At 44.9% G+C, this 22,464-nt stretch overlaps 1 protein-coding gene across 1 annotated transcript in view; it reads right to left on the minus strand.

Annotated features, from left to right (window-relative positions):
• Window positions 1-22,464, minus strand: part of ALK (ALK receptor tyrosine kinase) — a 638,118-nt gene that overhangs the window by 147,544 nt on the left and 468,110 nt on the right. Inside the window, exons 6-7 of the mRNA XM_030557349.1 lie at window positions 21,010-21,141; window positions 1,697-1,828 (exon numbers count right to left, since the gene is read on the minus strand). Coding sequence (XP_030413209.1) covers window positions 1,697-1,828; window positions 21,010-21,141 — 264 coding nt within the window. The remainder of the gene's footprint in view (window positions 1-1,696; window positions 1,829-21,009; window positions 21,142-22,464) is intronic.

The following is a 22,464-nucleotide window of genomic DNA, read 5'->3' on the forward strand; positions in this document are numbered from 1 at the left end:
CCCCCACCCCCTGTCTTGATTTTGCCCCCCACCTCCGGAGGACCCACTTACCTCACACCCTGCCCCCTGGCCACACTCATCGGCTCCGCTGGAAGGTGATGGCATCTGCCAGGCTGAGCTGGCAGCACGGCTGGGGCCAGTCCAGTGCAGGACAGGGAATCACTCTGGCCTCTGGAAGTGGCACAGTTAGCCAGGTCAGGGCTGCCCCTGCCTTGGCCAGACTCCCTCAGGACCCCACTTGCCTGGAGACGGATGACCATACATCCCCTTTAGGCTGGGACAGTTCCCTTTTTAAGCTCTGTCCCAGTCATCCTGACTTTTTGACAAAAACGGGCATTTATTCCATTTGCTCTTGCCAACTGATCACTCGTCAAGAACAAACAAACAAATGCCCAGTTTACCAAAAGGCAGCAGGGCTTGGGGGGTCAGCCCCAGGTAGAATGGAGCTTGGGGGGGTTAGGGTCCAGCCCCAGCCCCTGGCAGTGATGTGGGTAGGGTGTCAGGCCCAGCTCCTGGCAGTGGTGTGGGGAGCTGGGGTGGGGGAGGGATCAGCTCCAGTCTTGGCAGCAGCATGCAGAGCTCGGGGAGGGGAAGAAGGGTTTGGGGAGAAGGGGTGAGCAGCCCTGGCACGCCTCCCAGCGAGCTTGAGGAGGGGAGAGGGGTCGGAGAGAGGTGGGACAGCCCCTGGCTGCACGGGGCTCAGGGAGAGAGAAGGGATCGGGGCGGGGGCAGCCTCTGCAGCACGGGGAGCTTGGGGAAAGGGGTCAGCCCCTGGCAGCGTGGAGCTAGGGGCAGGCCAGCAGCCTCAGCCAGGCGCACAGGGCTCCTGCTCTCTCAGCCCCAGCTGTGGCCAGAGGGCAGAGAGGAGCCTGTGACTGGCCTATGATCTATCAGGAGAGAGCAGAACGGTGGGCAGGGCGGGGGCAGAGAAGAGCTGGCGGGGCCTTGGAGTGCAGCCCAAGCAGAGCGGGCTGGGTCAGGCCGGGGCCCCTTTGGAGCCTGGCCCGGCACCATGATGCCAATGGTGCCATTGTAAATCCATTACTGGTATTATTTAACTCGAACAGTGTTTTGGGATAGTGTGTGTGGCAGATACTACTCTGTATAATTACTGTTTTCCTTTAGTAGCTCTGCATATAAACAATAAATGTCTCCTCTGATTTATACTATTGTATGAGGGAAAATGTTCATGGAGGCAGGTAGTTTGTATGCCACATTTCAGCCTGGTGATAGTTCAATGCCCAGGATATAACCACTGAATACTGTGGGTTTATGAGAGCAAAGTTGAAATTGTGGGGGAGTGCAGGAGCAGAGACAGGATTAAGAGAAAGTAAATAAGGAATTGTGGAAGGGTGAAGGATCTGGCTGGCTTGGCAGGGTGGAGGCAGGAAGACGTGAGAGGATAAAAAGTAATGAGGACTTATCTGAAGTAAAGCACAGAAGCCTCTCCAATCTGTGACAAGACAGACAGGACAATGACAGCACCAACGGTCTTATGCTCAGAGTGTTTAAAGTGGAAAGATAGGTTTTGTTTCACTGAAAGCTGAATATAAAGGACTATGAAAACAAGGTAAGTGCAAATCCTGTGTTCTGCACTGAAAAAACCTCACCCCTGCCTTTAGCATACCTCCCCTCCACGCCCACCCATTTTGTTACCTGCCATTCATTCTCTGTATCTACTGGTATTCCCTCATACCTTCTAGTGAAGGGAAGTGGCTGTACTCCAGGTTTCCGATCTGCCATGGAAAAGTGAGAGAGGTGGGAGAGCTCTGGGTCCAGCCGCAGTCCCCTTCTTCAAACGAACAGTAAAAGCCAGGGGGGAGCTTTTCTGCAAGAGGAAAGTCCAAAAAACACAGAAGAGCAGATGAGTAGATTCCTGGGCACAGGCAGAAGGAAAGCAATGAATGTTCTCCCAGGGTTATTTTGGAGCAAACTGACTCTTCCTATCTCCATGTGGCCATTTGCTATTGCCCATCATGCCATGGATGACAAGGTGAGGGGGGGAAAGGAAACAATACTTCAAGGTGTGACTGTTGGCTGAAAGAGAAGGGCAAATTCCTGCACGTGTGACATTGGGGGGGTTTCCTATTTATTTGGTCTCTGCGGCTTCTAGGATCTAATTTACTCAAGGTTACAAATCAAGAGATGATTTTCCTAGTTTCTGGCCCCCCAAACTCCACCTGGACAGGGAAAATCCTCATCAGTAAAGCACTCTTACCATCTCCACCCCTTTTACAGAGGTCAGTGCAGTCCAGTGGCTCAGACACAGCCTTGAGAGTCTGAAAACCCCGGTTCTAGTATCAGCTTAGCCCCTTATTCTGCTCTGACCTCAGGCAAGTCATTGCATTTCTCTGTGCCTCAGTGCTCACATCTGTGAAAGGAGAATAGTAATACCTCCCTGCCTTGGGAACGCACTTGAGGATAGAATATGAACATTTTGTCTGAAACCTTATTTGCAGTTTTGAAGCTCACTCTTTCATTTTGTTACTGGCTTGGGTTTTTTAATGGGGTTCTGCATTGTAAGTCCTAATGTTTTATTAGTCACTGGCTTCCTGTCTCTGTGGTCTGGTCTACACTACAGAGTTAGAGCGATGCAAGGTAGCTCAAGTTGAACTATGGTAGTGTCTACACTTAAATTTCATTCCCACCGCTGTATCTGCCCCAGTACGCCGACCTAATAATTCCACCTCCATGAGCGGTGTAGAATCAAGGTCAATATAGTTAGGTCAATGCAGTGTCAGTATAGACATTGCCTTGCTTAAGTCAACTGTTATTGGCTTTCAGGAGCTGTCCACATGCCCCACATTGATAATACAATTGTACAAGCACCCCTGCTGAGGGCAGACAGTCCCTTAGCGCATGCCTTGTGAGTCCGAGTCAGTTGGCACTGGCCAGCCATGGGTGTCTAATTGCAAGTATTCAAAATGTTAAACCACACACACACACACACACACACACACCGTAATCAGAGTAATAACCCCTTTTAAGCAGAGTGAGAGTGAATAGCAACTATACTTCAAAACAAACTGGGGTTACACGGGTGGTTTTTATTAGCAGCACAGAATGACTAGAATTAGTTGAGTGAGTATATTAGCTCCTGACAGACAAGTTTTATAACTCAAGCTGTTGTATCTCCACTACCTTACTTCAGCCCAGGCCCCGGATAAGCCAGCTAGCTCAATCTGAAAGCACCACTTTGTGTAGCCAATTAGTTTATTTTATCATCCATTATCATTGCAAAGCTTTGAGATCTGGGACCTCTGTCTTGGTTGTTCCTTTACCATTCCCACTGGGACCATTAGGTCTGAAACAACAAGTTGAGATTTTTGTGTGTGGAGACTTAGAGGTAATACTCAAGTTACAACTCCAGCTAATTGTGCTGGGAAGACACACCCACAGACACTGAATGCGGCGCAAGGATCACAGGCAAGTGATTTGGTAAAGGTCACTGGCAGCGTCATTAACTGTTGCAAGAGAAACACAGGATCCTGACACATATCTTGGCAAGAAAGTGAAGGAAGGATGGATTCTCCATTATGTTGTTTGAAAATGTGATTTCAATGTAGCTCACACAATCCTGCTAGTGACTGGGGAGCTGTGAAGGGCAATTAAAAAACAAAAATGAAGGCAGTGTTGACTGACAGCCATGAACCGAAACTACCTATCTTCTCATGTGTATTCTTAATCCGACAGGCCCTCATCACGCAGTATCTCCGATGAGCCCTCCATAAATTTAATAAATGCCTCCCTCCCCACCTTCATTGCAGGAGTAGTTTAAAGATCATTTCCTCCCCCTCCCAAGTTTTTCTGTTATTCAAGTGTATCACTGTCCAAAAAACTGTACAAGAGGCCTATCATTCAAGATGCTGAGCACTGTCAATGCCCATTCACTCCATAAGGATCACGAACACTCAGCTCCTCACAGGATTAGGCCCTAAACTTCTCTGCTCTCCCAAAGTGCCTCACTGCTGCCATAGATAGATTAAAAGGGTAATTCAGAGTCCATGGCCTATTCAGTTCCTGTTCTCACTGCAGGAGGCCAGTTAGTCACTGCTGTGATGACTGTGTCTGTGATGTGAACATCTGAGTTTTTAGGTAGGAAGTGGACTGAGAATTACCAACTCATTCCACATAGGCCACCAACAGTCATCATATGTCCATGGCTCTCACAGGTTCAAAGCTAGCCCTAGCAGTCCCTCTTGAACTACGGTGGAAGTGAAAAACCTCCTTATCCCATAGCCATCCTATCTACCATAAATCAAACCTTTAGAGGCACATTTAAGTTTTTGCCTTTTAAAGTCTCCAAATTTGTGCAGCCTTCCCTGCACTCTCTAGGCTAAGAAGACAGATGCTTCACTGTGTTTTACCCATCTATAGAACTTGATTATTTCATCATCTCAGCCTCAGGCTGGGATCTGAATAAAATGACAGAACCAGGTGTGCCCTGAATTCCTATTGTAGCAGCTCAGTGTGGTGTGTGTTTACAGCATCCCAGACAGGAAAATGCATTCAAACAAGCCCAAGCAGTGGGGAAGACATCTAAGCAACAAACTGCCTGCAGGCTAGAAAAAGCTGTAGTTCAGCTCATTGTGATGTATAATAGAAATAGAGATGTATAAGAAAAAACTATTACTACCACAGTGCATCTCTTTCCTCCTCCTCAATATGTCATTATGAATTGCTGAATGTCCTGCACTCTAGATGTGCTGCATTCTCAACTACTATTGTTTAATGCTTCGTATATGTAGAAAAGCAATGGAACCCATTTATTGCCATTCCAAGGAAAGCTTTCAGGATAGAGCCTTTCTAAACACATTACCACACAGCAGGCTCTCATGAGCATTATCCAGATTAGTGAGGGCTCTGTGCACTGCACAGAGGGGGAAAAACACCAACTTTCTGGATTGAAAAGGCAATATCCACATACTCCGTGCACGTTTCTGAACTTCTTAGCTTGGCAAAATTCACATTAACTTCAGCGAGAGTTCGGCCTGATTAAGGAGAGTAGGAGTTTTATGAGGGTTGGTGAAACCTATTGTGTTTGATAGTATTAGAGACAGGCAAACCTCAAAAGGTTTAAACCTCAGTGGGTATGTCTACACTGCAATGTAAGCGTGAGCTTAAATTCAGGCGCAAACCTAACCTCCCTTGTTTCTACACTGAAATTGTGCTAACTCAGGGCTTTGTCCCAGTGTCTCAGGACCTGCAGGGTTCAAGCATGAGTCGAGCTAGGACCCAGAGTTCCAGCCCTATTGCTTTGCAGTATCTGTTGACTCATGTCCTGGGAGTCCACCAGAAGTATCCCACAATTTCATGGACTGACTTCCTTAGTTCTCTCTGTGATGGGTCGGATCACAGAAACCCCCTTGGGAACTGCCAACTGATGCCAAGACTACTTCTGCCTCTGCTTTCTCTGCTAGCTCGAGACTCCAGCACCCTGTCTTGCTGAGCCAGATGCCAATCTGAGCCTAATACAGTAATAAATGAATACAGATAAAATCTCACCCTCAGAGATGTTTCAATAAGTTTTCTTTCACAGACTGGATGCCTTCCTAGTCTGGGCACAATCCTTTCCTCGGGTACAGCCCTTGTTCCAGCTCAGGTGGTAGCTAGAGATTTCTCATGATGGCTCCCCTTTGTTCTGTTCCACCCCCTTATATATCTTTTGCATAAGGCAGGAATCCTTTGTCTCTCTGGGTTCCCACCCCCTTCTTCTCAATGAAAAAGCACCAGGTTAAAGATGGATTCCAGTTCAGGTGACATGATCACATGTCACTGTAAGACTTCATTACCCCCTTGCCAGCACACATATATACAGAAAGACTTACAAGTAAAACAGACACATCTACAGACAATTGTCCTGGTTAATGGGAGCCATCAAGATTCCAAAACCACCATTAATGGCCCACACTTTGCATAATTACAATAGGCCTCAGAGTTATATTTTATATTTCTAGTTTCAGATACAAGAGTGATACATCTATACAAATAGAATGACCACACTCAGTAGATTATAAGCTTTGTAATGATACTTTACATGAGACCTTTTGCATGAAGCATATTCAGTTGCATTATATTCATACTCATTATATGATTTTATGAAAATATGCTAGACTGCAACGTCACACTCTCTACCCCAACAATCTCCAATTGACAACTGAAAACAGAAGCCACCTCCTTTGGCATGGGCGCGAGGTATCGTAGGCCAGAGGATGCCAAGTCTTCCCAAACAGCTAGGCTTGACCCCACTCGTGCGCCATCCCGAGGCCAAAGCCTATCTTCCCCCATGACCCCAGCCCAGACTGCTCCTCTTCCCAATCTTTGCTCAGATTCTCCCCTGAAGTGGGTGGGGGTTGAGGCTAGGGTAGGCCACCCAGCTGGCCCGGGCTGGGCTGCCCAGTGCTCTGGCTGGACAGCCTGGCCAGGATGGCCTGGGACTCAGGACAGTTGGGTGGGGCTCCTCTGGCTGCGAAGCAGAGAAGGAGGGCAGGGCCAGGGCTAGCCTCCCTGCGTGGGGGATTCATGCACCACACCATGTCCCTTGGCATACAGCTGCAGCTCACAACTGGAGAACCTCCTGGGTTTGCAATGGAGACCAGACATAACAAGCCTTTTGCAAAGCATGCTGCTTCATGGTCTTGGCACACATATTTTGGTGAATCTCTGGTGCAAGGCCAATAAAACTGGCCTTCAGCAAAAGCACCAGGAATGATCATGCGTACCAGCAGCTAGCTAAAAAGCTGGCAGCTTTGCGGTTTTTCCAGACTGGTGACCAGTGCAGGGAGCATATTAAGAAGCTTAAAAGCGAGTACCAGACAACCAGGCACAAGAACCGCATCTCGGCAACTCGCCAACATCATGCTCATATGATGAGGAGTTTGACCAGGTGCTAGGCACTGTGTCCACCCATGGTTCCTGATGACCTGCTCAGTCGAGATGGTGCTTGGCTAGCCCCTGAATCCAGCTGGGTGACTGATGGGAGCCAGCAGCAGGCTCCAGTGAGGAATATGAGTGACTCTGTTCATGAAGCCATCCCAGAGGAGGTTGTGGATAAGAATCAAAAGAAAATTCTAGGTCCCTACTTGGAAGAGCTGTGTGACCCCATTCCATCCTGAAGAACACTGCTGGTGAGCCTGCAGCAAACCCAGTCGAGATAGAAGCTGCTCCAGTGCCCGGTAACTTTCTGACTCCAATATAGTTTATTATTACAGTAATGGGAGAGGTTCCTGCTCTAAGAAGCACTGCAAAGTTAGGAGAAGCCCCAGCTACCAGCATGTATCCACCAAAGGAAGAATATATCATGTCACCTTGGCACCCACTTCCCTCACCTCCTCTCCACCACATAGAGTTCAAAACGGAACCTGGGAATCTGAACATTAAAAACAGCTTTAAAGAGTATTTTCACTGCAGAGTCACAGATGTTTGCGAGGGTTATTCATGTTTTCCAGGGTCATTCATGTTTCCTTGCTGTAGTAAGAGCTTGAAATTGGCAGCTTTGTAATCACTCCACAGTCTGTGGAGCAGCCTGGAAACAGTGAACTCAGTGTGTGCTTTTGGGAAACAGTTTTCTATTTCTAAATCTAGTCCATTTCAGTTAGAGGTAGTCCATGCAGCCTGTGGGTCACAAAATCACTTCTCCCAAGTGTGAGTGGGTGTCTGTTTTTGTCCAGAACTGTGCCAGGTGTGAAGAGGAATGCTAGAGTTCTGAGTGTTTGCACGCAGCAATAACAGGCTAAGCCACGTGGAAGCTAACAAAGCATCCTGTTAATTCCCTCGTGGAATCTGACGCAAACGTGGTTGCTGATAGCTGCAAACTTTTCCTGAAGCCGGAACTCCAGATAGTCAGTCACACTGTAGGGAAGGGCGTTTTTCCAGGCCCTCCTGTACAGCTGACTAGCCTACTCCACCCACAGGCACCAAAATGTGAAAGGTCAGAAATGATGGAAAAAGCCTTCTGCAGCAAGGACACTATTCTGCCCTTAGTATGCCAAGTAGTTATGCAATTTTAATAAACCGAAAAGAGGTTGTAATTTTAAACATAGCACATTGTCTCTGCACTTTTGTAATTGCATTTAACCAGATGCGTCCAGAGAGAATATGTGGACTGAAGCATCCTCATCACAATATATTGCGATTCAGTTTTGAAATGTAACATTTTATGTCCTTGAGATTCCACAAGAAATTTCTGTGCTCTTCCATATTGCTACTTTAGACAATAACCTTTTGTTTTTTGTCCTATTTCAGGCCCCTCAATTTCTACTGCCTGCTGTTCATCAAGAACTCAGTCCCTGGCCCAACATATCTTCCCAGATCATTCCAAAAGGAAGCGTTTCTGTGATGAAGTTATGGTTGGTGTCCATGAGGGGTCTCACCAGTGGTCCTGTACCAGAAGCAGAGGGATACACAACTGGAATGAGGCCAAGCTCAGAGGCAGGAGGGCAGGCTGAGGCTAGCCGCCTAGGTGGATGACAGGGGTTCAGAGAGGGAGCAGGTCCTTGTAAACCAGTTTCTGGAACAGGAACTGTGGCTAAGGTAGGAGGACAGAACTTAAGAGAGACCTATTTCAGCAACTCATCTCCATCACGGCTGCAAGAGCACCAGTTTCTGCTGCCTCCCAAGAGGATGGCCTGATCCCCCTGTAGCATACCCTCAGGCATGCAGTAGCTTGAACAACTCTATGTCCAGGGGGTCCATGGTTTCTGGCCCCATAAGTGGCTGGACAGGGCAACTAAACCCCATGCAGTCTTCCTTCTTGAATCTTTTTCCTGTGGATACCTCCACACCCCTTTCCCGGCACCAAGTACAGGAAAATGAGGAAAGAAGGGAAAGAGAACAGGGGACCAGGGCACATGTAGTGATAGGGGGGTTGGGCCGAATTTGCATTGCTCCCAGCAATTTTTTTTAAATGTTCTTCTGGTACTTGATTTTGGGTGTTGTAAAGGCATCTGGCCTATCCAGCACCCGGTGACTGTTGTACTGTTTTAATATCTGTTTACAAATAAACCTTTTAGGCCATCAAGAAATGTTATTGCTATCACTCATCACTTGATACAATCATGAGTTGAGATAATAAAGCTAAAAACATGAGCAGGAGCAATTCTGCAGTAGCAAGCAAACACTATTTCTCTACTTACCCAGGTACAGCAATTCACATTTCAATAAATTCTATACGTAATCCCATGCTGCTCCCCAGCTCATTATTCTCATGTCATTCATAATTACATTGCATGAAAATCAAGTTCACACACCTCTCAAGCACTAAATTCTCCACCTACCCCAAACTTAATTAGCCCGATTCTTCCAACAAGCATTTTCATGCTGGTACTATTCCCCCGCTTCCACTGGGCCATGCAAGTCCATAATGTGAGAACACAAAGCATCCCTGACTTCTGTTGCCCTGTTGCAAACAGTTCCCACAGTGGTAGTTGAAAGTGCTGGCCGAGTGTACCAATTCATTGTCCTATCGCTGCCATGGTCCATTCAGAGGGAAATGGCTCACTGGTGGCTTCACAAAGTTTGTGAAAAGCATAGCAAACCACAGTAATATGGATAGCATTGACGACATCCAAATGGGTCTGTATACATCTCCAACATGTATTTTAATCTGCCAAAATCACATTCAATCACCCTTCTACATCTGCTGAGAATGTAGTTAAACCTTTTCCCAGGGCCTCTGAAATCAGGATATGATTTCATAAGGCAAGGCAAAAGGGGCACATGAGTTCCCCAAGAATAATGGTGGAGACTGTAACTCTGTTTATGTCAAATCATCTGGTGGGAATAATGTCACAGCCTGTCCAGGAATGTAGAATCCTGAGCGACGAAAAACTCTGGCATTGTGAACTTTCAAGCCTATTCTGATGTTCATAAATCTGACTCTGTGGTCCACCGTAACAACGGAGTACCACCCTTTGTGGTTTATCTACTCATGTGCTCCTTGAGGAGAGCTAACTATGGGTATTAGTTCCATCAATGACCCCAGCACAGTTAAACTCCATTCTCTCAAAGTCAGCAGTTACCTGTGGAATATCTTTAATGCCCAACACCTTGGGATAAACCACACATCTGACTGCCTCAGATACCTCTGCCATGAAGTTCTCTACAATTTCTAACCCAAACTGGTTGACAATGGACCTGTAGCAATCTGGGGTAGCCAGCTTCCAGACATTTATAGCAACCTGCTTCTGGACTGGCAAGGTGCCCTCAGGTGTGTCTCTTTATGCTGAAGGGTCGGGGCAAGCTGCTCACAAAGCTCCAGAAATGTAGCTTTCTTCATGCAAAAGTTCTGGACTCACTGCTGGTCATCCCAGATCTGCACGGCCATGTGATCACAACAGTCTGTGCTTGTGGTCCTGCACCAGATGCACTGGTCTACAGAGCAGCTATGACAATTGTACTGAGCAGCATCTGCCAGTGTGAGTCTGCCATGCTACTTCTCCTCCATCACAACATCCATTGGATACCTTTGGTGGGACAGAAGCCACCATCAAATTGTCCATCAGCTCCCACGGATGCTCTGCCAGTTTCCTGACACAAGAGCAAAAGCACAGGCAAGAGAAATTCTTCAGAAGTTCTCCATGATGCTGGCTCCGGTAGGTGGGAGCATACAGAGCAAAATGACTGCTTAGCAGGCTGTGTCGGCAGGTCATTCAAACATACAGGATGGGGAATTACATTTTTTCACAGTACATCAATCATATGGCTAGAGCTGCCACATTTCAGGAGGGTTCCAGGGGCTCTCGGATATAGTTGGTCTGACTTGGGTCAGTGCAGTGTGGACGTCAGAGCCCCAGGTTTGAGAAAAAGTCTTAACATAGGATTAAGAAACAGTGTAGATGACATGAGTCAGCTGACTTGAGTTACACTACCTCCGGGCTTACATTGCAGAATAGACATACAGAGTGGGACCAGCGTATGCTGCCTACTGTGAAAAAGAGGAGAGTGGCAGGTTCCAGGGATTCTGAGAGGGAGCAGAGGCCATGTTGGGACCTCTCCATCTAAGGAGGACGATGTAGTGAGTGATGACAGCTTGGTCCTTCTCTACGTATTTTCATACTTTCAGAATGTTTCAGGTTTGGTTTGAGAAGTAGGTAAAAGTTCAGGGGTTTCTGATTTCAACCCACATATCCCATCCTTTAACAGCAACAATAATTAACCTTTGGAACAACTTATGGAAAGATGTGGCGGATTCTCCATCACTTGAAATCTGTGAATCAAGATCAGATGTCTTTAGAAAAGATATGCTCTGACTCAAAGGCCTTGATGCAGGAATTATGAGTAAAATCTTATGTCACATGCTATGCACAAGGATAGACTAGATGATCATTATTGTCCCTTCTGGCCCTAAATAAAATCTATGAATCTTTATTGGATATGGAAGGAAGTTTCAGATCCTGGGTCAAAGGAGCATCTAAATGTGATAACACTTAAAGCATCTGATAGATCTTTAACACTGTAGCTGTCTACATATAGGTTTTTCATTACTACTTGGTCTGCCAAGTGCCATCAGAAATGAAGTGCAAAAAGTAACTATCCATTTCACACAGTAAATAATTTTTTTTCTTGTAATGCCAAATGGCTTTTTTGAGATCATAACTGGTGGAGATAATCTCCATGCCGGATTTTAACATTGAGAGGGAGGAAAACGAAGCAAGAAAGGATACTGTTGTGGTTAGGAGAATGGACATATGAAGGAAGAGTACTGTAGATACAATTCTAATAGGTGATACTTGTGGTAGAATGTCTGGGCCTAATCGGGTAAAGAATGCGAGTGAAGCCAAACAGCAAGAATTAAGATGTTTGTACACCAATGCGAGGAGCCTAGGTAACAAAATGGAGGAACTAGAGTTACTGGTGCAGGAAGTGAAAGCGGATATTATAGAGATAACAGAAACATGGTGGAATAGTAATCATGCCTGGAGTACAGGTATTGAAGGTATGTGCTGTTTAGGAAAGACAGAAATAAAGGCAAAGGTGGAGTAGCAGTATTATAAATCAGCGATGGGGTAGACTGTAAAGAAATAAGAAGGGATGGAATGCATAAGACAGAGTCTGTCTGGGCAAAAATCACATTGGGGAAGAAAGCTACTAGAGCCTCTCCTGAGATAGTGTTTGGGGTGTGCTATAGACCACCGGGATCTGATCTGGATATGGAGAGAGACCTTTTTAATGAAGTAAATACTAATGGGAATTGTGTGATCATGGGAGACGTTAACTTCTCACATATAGACTGGAGGACAAGTGCTAGCAATAATCATAGGGCTCAGATTTTCCTAGATGTGATAGCTGATGGATTCCTTCACCAAGTAGTTGCTGAACCAACAAGAGCGGATGCCATTTTAGATTTGGTTTTGGTGAGTATTGAGGACCTTATAGAAGAAATCGTTGTAGGGGACAAGCTTGGTTTGAGTGATCATGAGCTAATTCAGTTTAAACTAAATGGAACGATAAACAAAAATAGATCTAGAACTAGAGTTTTTTTTTTAAAAGGGCTAACTTTAAAGAATTAAGGAAATTAGGATTGTGATTGTGATTGGACTGAAGTGGATTGGACTGAAAGTGGAAGTGGATTGGACAGAAGAGCTTGGGGACCTAAAGTTGGAGGAAGCCTGGAACTACTTCAAGTCAAAGTTGCAGAAACTATCAGAAGCCTGCATCCCAAGAAAGGGAAAAAAAATCATAGGCAGGAGTTGTAGACCAAGCTCGATAAGCAAGCACCTCAGAGAGGTGATTAAAAACAAGCAGAAAGCCTACCAGGAATGGAAGATGGGAGAGATCAGCAAGGAAAGCTACCTTATTGAGGTCAGAACATGTAGGGATAAAGTTAGAAAGGCCAAACGCCATGTAGAGTTGGACCTTGCAAAGGGAATTAAAACCAATAGGAAAAGGTTTTATAGCCATATAAATAAGAAGAAAACAAAGAAAGAAGTGGGACCGCTAAACACTGAGGATGGAGTGGAGGTTAAGGATAATCTAGGCATGGTCCAATATCTAAAGAAACACTTTGCCTCAGTCTTTAATGAGGTAGGATGACAAATGGGAATGAGGATATGGAGATAGATATTACCACATCTGATGTAGAAGCCAAACTCAAACAGCTTAATGGGACTAAATCAGGGCGCCCAGATAATCTTCATCCAAGAATATTAAAGGAACTGGCACATGCAATTCAAGCCCATTAGCAAGAATTTTTAATGAATCAGTAAACTCAGGGGTTGTACCATATGACTGAAAAATTGCTAACACGGTTCCTACGTTTTAGAAGGGGGAAAAAAGTGATCCGGGCAACTACAGGCCTGTCAGTTTGACATCTGTAGTATGCAAGGTCTTGGAAAAAAATTTGAAGGAAAAAGTAGTCAAGGACATTGAGGTCAATGGTAGTTGGGACAAAATACAACATGGTTTTACAAAAGGTAGATCATGCCAAACCAACCTGATCTCCTTCTTTGAGAAAGTAACAGATTTTTAGACAAAGGAAACGCAGTGGATCTAATTTACCTCAATTTCAAGGCATTCGATACAGTTCCACATGGGGAATTATTAGTTAAATTGGAAAGGATGGAGATCAATATGAAAATTGAAAGGTGGAAAAGGAACTGGTTAAAGGGGAGACTACAATGAGTCATCTTGAAAGATGAACTGTCAGGCTGGAGGGAGGTTACTAGTGGAGTTCCTCAGGGATCGGTTTGGGGACCAATCTTATTTAATCTTTTTATTACTGACCTTGGCACAAAAAGTGGGAAAGTGCTAATAAAGTTTGCGGATGACACAAAGCTGGGAGGTATTGCTAACACAGAGAAGGACCGGGATATCATACAGGGAGATCTGGATGACCTTGTAAACTGGAGTAATAGTAACAGGATGAAATTTAATAGTGAAAAGTGCAAGTTCATGCACTTAGGGATTAATAACAAGAATTTTAGTTATAAATTGGGGACATGTCAGTTGGAAGTAACAGAGGAGGAGAAGGACCTCGGAGTATTGGTTGATCACAGAGTGACTATGAGCCACCAGTGTGATATGGCTGTGAAAAAAGCTAATGCGGTCTTGGAATGCATCAGGCGAGGTATTTCTAGTAGAGATAAGGAGGTGTTAGTACCGTTATACAAGGCACTGGTGAGATCTCATCTGGAATACTGTGTTTAAGAAGGATGAATTCAAACTGGAACAGGTACAGAGAAGGGCTACTAGGACAATCCAAGGAAAGGAAAACTTGTCATATGAAAGTAGACTCAAAGAGCTTGGCTTGTTCAGCCTAACCAAAAGAAGGCTGAGGGGAGATATGATTGTTCTCTATAAATATATCAGAGGTTTAAATACCAGGGAGGGAGAGGAATTATTTGAGCTCAGTACCAATGTGGACACAAGAACAAATGGATATAAACTGGCTATTAGGAAGTTTACACTTGAAATTAGATGAAGGTCTCTAACCATCAGAGGAGTGAAGTTATAGAACAGCCTTCCAAGGGGAGTAGTGGGGGAAAAGACATATCTGGCTTCAAGACTAAGCTTGATAAGTTTATGGAGGGGATGGTATAATGGGATAGCCTAATTTTGGCAATTAATTTGTCTTTCACTACTAGCGGTAAATATGCCCAATGGCTTGTGATGGGATGTTAGATGGGGTGGGATCTGAGTTACTACAGATAATCCTTTCCTGGATGTCTGGCTGGTGAGTCTTGCCCACATGCTCAGGGTTTACCTGATTGCCATATTTGGGGTCGGGGAAGGAATTTTCCTCCAGGGCAGATTGGCAGAAGCCCTTGGGGTTTTTCACCTTCCTCTGTACCATGGGGCACGGCTCACTTGCTAGAAGATTCTCTGCACTTTGAAGTCTTTAAACCATGATTTGAGGACTTCAGTGGCTCAGACACAGGTTTGATACAGGAGTGAGTGGCTGAGATTCTGTGGTCTGCATTGTGCAGGAGGTCAGGCTAGATGATTACAATGGTCCCTTCTGATCTTAAAATCTATGATTCTATGAGATCGGAATTCTGTCAGATGTAACCCTTTTGATGTTAAGACGGGAAGAAAGGTTTGTAACTTAGCAAAAGTTTATGCAAGACAGGAGAAGGTAGGGCACTTTTACAGAGAGCATTGCATAGTGACATGCCACCACACCATTTCTTCTCTGGGTAGCTTTTGTTGAGTCGTATCTATCACCAATGCACAGATGAATCAGCTGATTTTCCTCACAGACTTTCAGCTGGATAGTATATGGGGCCCAGTAGAATTTCCTATGCTTTGCAGTCATTTGCTCACTCTGACTGAAACTTGAAATACACATTTCTAGTCTAGACGCTAGGAATACTCATCACCCCACAGACATAAATGCACATTCCTCCACCCACACACAGAATGGAGTTTGAGTCACCAGAGCCTGAAATGAAACTTGAGCCCTATATTATTTTATTTGGTAACATAGGAATGTGAATTTAAAACAATGTCTTTCCCTTCTCTCTAACTCCTCTCCTGCTGCTCCTAGAGCAGCTGCTTTTCAAACTTCAGAGTGACTCCCTCTTCAGGTATAAGGGCTATGCTGTGAATGGGGGAGAATTTCAATCAGTCACAGGTGATGTAACCCTTGGGAATTGTTCCCCCCATGCAAGGGTTTTCAGGTGTGTAACTGCAGTCCATACATCACAGTGCATAACATCATAATAGGGTTTGCTCATCTGGCATCAGAGCATCTTCAGCCTTTGATTTGCTATTCCCTCACCTGTGGCACCACTCATATACAGCACTCTGATATGAGGGATGCTTTTAAACCAAAACCCCAACACCTCCTGCACCAGAAAAGTACAGATCTAAACTACTGGAGATAAAGTCTTTGCTTTTGTAAAACAAAACTGTGCCAATTTTTATGCCAGAAGAGAATTTGGCCTTTCATCTCGGTCTTGCATCATAGCAGCCACATTACCTATATGGCTGTATTACATCAGGCGAGCAGGGGCTGTCTTCACAGCAATTTCCAATCCTTGTGTATGAATTTGCCAGTGAAGACATAGGATGATCCACTCCCTGAAATCTTAATTTGTTGTTCTACTTTTTTCACCCCCACCATGATCCCTTGTGACGGCCACAAATGCAAAGCTTCAAATACCTCCCCCCTCCACCCTGTACAATCAAAATAGAGAGAACAAAAGACTTAAACCACCTTGATTAGATACATCCAGTTTCCCCTGCAATCACAGGAAGTTGGTCTTGTAGAACCCCCCTAGCTCAAGTAATCCTAACATGATCACAGGATAACTGGGTGAGAAACCAAATTTTCTGCCCATATTCAGTAGGGGAAATTCCTTTACAAGCACACTGTTGCCAGTCTGTTACATCTGTACATATGACCCCAAACCACCATGATTTGGCATCTGATTCCATTTATGCTTCTTTGAAGGGGGTCTCTTTTCCCTGCGAGACTGTTTGATTAAAAATCAAACAGCAACATTTCTTTTCTCCAGGGGTCCCTGATTCTACTTATTCTACAAAGATTAATTGGCTGTATGCGGCAGAACCATCATGACATTTTCATTGGCCATTAATAAGTAAAGAGGTGTTAATAGACAGCAGGCTTTAGGAATCATTTTGAGACAGGAAAAGAACAGAACAAAACACAAAAGAAAAAACAAGAAAAGGTAAAATAAATATCTTCAAAACCAAAAGAAACAGTAGAAAAACACAAGACCTTGAACTTCATAGAGAGAGAAACCATCAGTTAATAATTTGGCTTGACCCTTTCTGACAGTTCTTTTGCGTATGTGGCAGCAATGCTTGGGGAAAACATAAAACATAAAACAAAAAACCCAACAACCTACAACAGTGATTCATTTTTTTCCATGCTTGAAAACATTGATGAAAGTGTTTAAGTTGTCAGGACTAAATGACAACCTTAATGTTGAAAAAGATTTGGTACATTGTGTGTTGGTCTGATAAACTGATGTAATTGAGGTGTAAAATGATTGATTGTTTTTTGTTCTGCAAAAGAACCTTATGCCAACCATAGGCAATGTCCCATATGGGCAGGGCAGCTCTGCAACTGCAGAGAATTGAATAATAGAACTCAATGGGCTAGTACTCATGAGCTAAGCAGGGGTGGGATTGGTCAGTACTTAGATTAGAGAACTCAATTGTGATGGGGTATACAAACCCTACACTGGGCCTGAAGGGGCTAAAAGGCAATAGTGGGCTCAGGTACCCTCCTGAACATGCTCTAGATGGAGAAGTGGGTTAAAAGGAACTGAGAAGCCCAGGCACAGAGGTGGACAGGTTGCAGGAGAGAGAAATCCTTCTTCAGGAAGCCAGACAGCAGGCTGAGTTTGAGAGGGGATCAGAGAGTGGGTAAGGTCCACAGGCTTGAGAACCAGCAAATTCTTGCTCCTTTTGACTCTTTAAGTGACTGACTGGACTTCAGGGGCCATGCCCCAAACTAAAGGGTCATATAAGTAGGAAGTAGCCCAGAGCAGCAATCAGACTCACTGTATGGAGGACCCTTCCAGTGCTGGTTCCCACCTCGTCCTGGACTGGGACCTGGTGGAGATAGAAGGCCACATTCCCCTTACCACATCCCTTTTGGGGGCCAAGGCCCAGCTGCAGGTGAAAAGCCAAAGATTCCCAGCTTAGGGTCAGGGACAGGCACGTCTAGTGTTCTTTTAGAGAAGGCAAAGAGCTGGAAGTCAGGTGCACTAACCACTAGGTTTTTCAGAAGGTCAGGCAGCCTCTCACACCATTGGAAACCTAGGTACTGAAGGAAGTGACTCTAGAGGTGGCACTCTTCTCACACCCTAGAATGAAGGGTCACAGTTTTACTGAGGATGCTGTCTTTCAGAGGAGAATACCTGTATTATGTTGTGGCCTACCTCAAAATTGTCTATTATTCCCTCAGACATCTTGGCTAAATTCTAAGGTAGTTAATTATATTCTGCTCATGCTTTACTCTCATGGTATTTTCAGCTGGACATAGTGGGCCAAGTTCTCTGCCTGCATAACTCCATTGACTATAGATGTTGACATTTCAATGGTGGGTGAAATGAGCCATATATGGTGTATGAATTTCATGTCACTAGGAGAGGGGCATTGGCTGCTTGGCCGGCTGACCCACCATGTGGGATCTAGGAGCACAACTAACCCCCGCCAGCTAGTGTGTGCGTGCTGTAGCTGGCCAGAGGCACTAGTCAGAGGTGCATCCTCCTTGTCAGAGAAACAATAAGCATGCTCCCATAGGTCTGTCCTATTCCAGAAGGATGGTTCTTGGATCGTAACAACATCTGGTACAGCTCTACTTCCCACACTACAATGCTCCTAACAGTACCGACAGGAATTTATGCACAGCAGATACAAGACATATAATACATATATAGATGATCCCTTTATTGGACTGAGTAAGTAATGTAACTTCCTGCTAGAAATGAAATGAAATATAGTCAGTGGTAAAAAGAATTCTAATTGTCACCATTTATCGTTTTTAATTAAATATTAAAATACAATAAAAATCCCATTACTTTTTTTAAAGCTATGCTTGAAGGTTTTAGACAAAAGGGGGATTTTTTGAGATCTGTAAGAGAAATTTTTAAGTACATTTTAATTTTAATGCAGTGTTTCAGAGAAGGGACTGGATGGCTCAGGAGATTGGTAATGTGAAAAACAGCTTTATCTAGGTTGCCAGTTCAAATCTGCTTCAGAGATGCTACAAACAATGTTAGCATGAAAACCTGTTTGCTGTGAACCAGTGGGCATGTGAACACTGCAGCTGGAAGTGAGCCTCCTACCCTAGGTAGACAGACTCAAGCCAGCATGCTAAAAATTGTGTGGATGTTGCAGTTTGGATGGCAGCTCAGGCTCTCACGCCCACCTGACCCCTGCGTCCGAGCTGGGGTAGCTAGTCCAGGTCTCCTCTGGATCTAGAACATCTATACGCTGCTATTTTTAGGGCCCTAGTTTGAGCTGAACTAGTGCGAGTCTCCCTATCCAGGCTGGGAGACTCACTAACAAGTTGCACCTCACATGGTAAAATCTCTAGTGGTCACGTTAAAAGTTAACCGTTTAAAAGCTGTTTGGTAGCCTATAAGAGCTATGTTGGTGCTCCTAGTTCAGATTCCAGTTATACATTGCATAAAACTTATGACGCCATTGATTTGACTGGCACACTTGCTAGCAGTAAAGAGGGTGGAATTCTCCATGGTCTCCCATGTTACTCCTAGGCTAGATATACAGTAGGATCACTTTGCCAGTGTAGGAATACAGTATACTATATTGGCAAAGCATGCAAAGTGTGAACAGAGCTTATATGGGCAAAGTTTCACTTTTGCCAGCATAGCTTAGTCTAGTTCCCCAGAAGTGAAGTGAACTATAGTGGCAAGTGTGCAGTTTCACCACTATATCTAGCCCATGAAAGCTTATGCCCAAATAAATTTGTTAGCCTCTAAGGTGCCACAAGGACTCCTCGTTGTTTATATTAGGGCCTTCTACCAACACTGCTATGTTGGTCAGGGATCACAGCTCATCGCACCCTGACTGACATAGTTATGCCAGCAAAAGTATGTAGTTCAACCTGGCCCTAGAGCTGGTTCCCTCCAAGTCAGGATTGAGGTACATAAAGGACAGCACAGGGGAAGCTTCCTCAGTTTGCTGTCCTTGATGTATCTGTTTTGTGGAGAAGCAGAAGTATTCAGTCTCCAAGACTGTCAATCCAGCACCATCAATTAGCACTGAATTCACTTTAAAAGGTTGAGAAGAGTCAGTTGCTGTAGATACAATGCATGAGGGCACAGATTTATCTAGGACTTGTCTTACTACAGTAACAACTAAAAAGAAGACCATGTATCACAGAGCTCATTATATAGATGTCTCTGGAACAGAACAACCCTCGGTGACATATTCAGGTGTGTAGAAACTTAAGGCAAACACAAGAAACTGATTATCTCAAAATGTGTCATCATAGGCTATGTCTATACTGTGAGCTAAGGGTGTGAGCCCCCATCTCATATACACATACTTGCGCTGGCTTTTGTTGAGCTAGAATGAGCATAGATAGCAGCATAGGTAGGAGCACTGGAGGCATGGCTAAGCTATGCCGAGTACATAACCACTGGTTTTCAAGTGGGTTTCTACTTGGTATGGCTTAGCTGTGCCTCTGCTGCTGCTATCTGTGGTACCATGACTACGCTGCTATCTATGCTTGTGTTAGCTCAAGGAAAGCCAGTGTACATGAGCAGGGCAATCCCACCCTTAGGCTGTAGCACAGACACAGCCTTAGACTACAGAGTGCCCGGGAATGACTATTTAAATAAGGAAAAGGAGGAAGAGCAAACAGATATTTTTGGGAGGAAGGATGGACTAGTGGTCAAAGCATAGGACTGGGAGTCATGAAAGGTAGGCTCTTTCCCAGACAGGTCACTTCCTCAGTTATAAAGCGGGATTAAAATGCACTTTTCACTCCTGTGATAGTGTCTATTAGGTGTCTGGGCACGTCTGTGATAGTGTGTGGGGAAGTTACCCTGCTCCTAGAAGAAAAGGAGTGAGAGCAGCTGAGGGAGGCTGGTTGAGTAGTAGCCACAGCTGTGGCTACACCCAATCAGGTCACAGCTGGCCCCGACATAAGAGCTAAGAGAGGCACTGGGTCAGTCTCATTCCAGCCCTGACATAAGAAGGGTTTAGCTGCCTGGGAGCACCAGGTACAAGGGCAGGCAGAGCTGGGGAGCTCAGGCCAGGTGTGTTCTCAGGCTGAGTCCTAGCTAGAGGCCAGGGGAAGTACTGGGGCTGCAGGGAAAGGCAGCAGGTCCAACCCCCTTGCCAATGATGAGTGGCCATTACAGACTGCAGTTTGCCCCAGTGAGAGGGGACTAGATGATGACTGGCAATAGTCACTTAGGCAAGGTGGGTACAAAGCAGTTGTTTCTCTGGCTATTAGCCTTCATGTGTTCATTCAAAGCTCCTGTGATTTGGGAAGCAACATCTGGCTCCCATTTTCCAGAAGGGAACTGAAAGGATGTAAACTTGGAGTCAGAATTTACTCACTGCACATATCTCCCTCGTCCTCTCCCTCTGCGCAGTCTCTGATGAAATCACATGCCTGCCCCAGTTTGATTTCTGTTCCATTCCAACAGCTGAAGGAACCCTGTAGGGCCATTTTGGAGCCAGAAGGAGATCCTAGAGAGAAGGAAAATAAGTCAATTAAGACTGCTGCATTACCCTCTTTTCCACATCCCTACTGCAGTGTCTGCTGGGATCCCAATCACATGGTCATAGAATCATGGACGTTAGAGATGCAGAAGACCTAATGGATTACCCACTCCACCCCTCTGTAAATATAAGAACGTTCCCAGCAGTGCATATCATCATGACAGAGGATTAGCAGTTCTGCCCTTTCTTACCTTCTCAGTCATGGTCACCATAGTGTATTCATTACGTTAGAGCAGCTTCTGTTTTCTCCTAATGCCCAACAGTCCACGTTAAGTACTAGATGGGTACAGTTCTCAAGGAATTTTCAGTGTTTTTGTGTGGGGGGAAGAGCTGATACTTTAGAAAAAAGGTTGAATTCTTACAGTTTGTGTTGCTGTACTTCTGAAAAATGTGGTATGTCAAACAATACACAGCATGGGTTTTTAATTGCGTGCAAATTTTGTGCTACCTTGACAGCCCTGAAGATTGAGGTGCTTTCTCTGAAGCTCAGGAATAGTAAAGGGATGCAAACAGCGTGAACTTCTTCTATATCATCCAGCCAGTATGCCTAACCTATGACATGGAGGCATCATACCTCTAGGAGCTGGAAGATAATTTAGCATCAGTTGTCCTGATCAATCCTTGCCTCTCTCTCCTCTCCTTCCCGACAGCAGAGAGTACCAACAAGGAAGCCAACTGTGATGTGAACCACCATTTACTGGGAAAATCATCAGCTCATTTCATATGAGCCAAACAGTGTTTGGACAATAATGGCTTTTAGTTAGTGCTGAGCTCACTGCAAGATTTTATAGCCTAATGAATTCCCCTTCAGACATCCAGACAATGTATGTCTGATGTATGAGGCAACTTGGCCACCATAAAGTAGAACTGATGATAATGGTGGTACTGAAGTTGTGAATTAATGTACATTCCTTGTTTAAGATTTTAGTTACCATATACCCTACATCCTAGTCAGCAAGCGTGTCGAATTATTCTAAAGAAACTTATCAATCATCTAGCCTGCTTTAAGTATCCTTATTTTACCACATCAGTATTAACAACTTGCAAGCAGAAGGGTCCAAAGAGAAGATGGTGAGTCAAATTTTGCTCTCATTTATACTAGTGAGTACCTCCCAAATATTACTAGTAAATCCAGAGCTATGCCAGCAGTTAAACTCTATTAACTTCCACGGCGATAATCCTGATTTACACAGGTGGGTCAAAGCAGAACCTAGCCTGCTGTCTATTGGATTCACTTCCCTCATTGCTGCAAAGCAGGAACATAGCATGGATGGGCCTGGAGCACCAGAC

Source organism: Gopherus evgoodei, chromosome 3, assembly GCF_007399415.2.
Source record: "Gopherus evgoodei ecotype Sinaloan lineage chromosome 3, rGopEvg1_v1.p, whole genome shotgun sequence".
In the NCBI taxonomy this organism is placed as follows: Eukaryota; Metazoa; Chordata; order Testudines; family Testudinidae; genus Gopherus; species Gopherus evgoodei.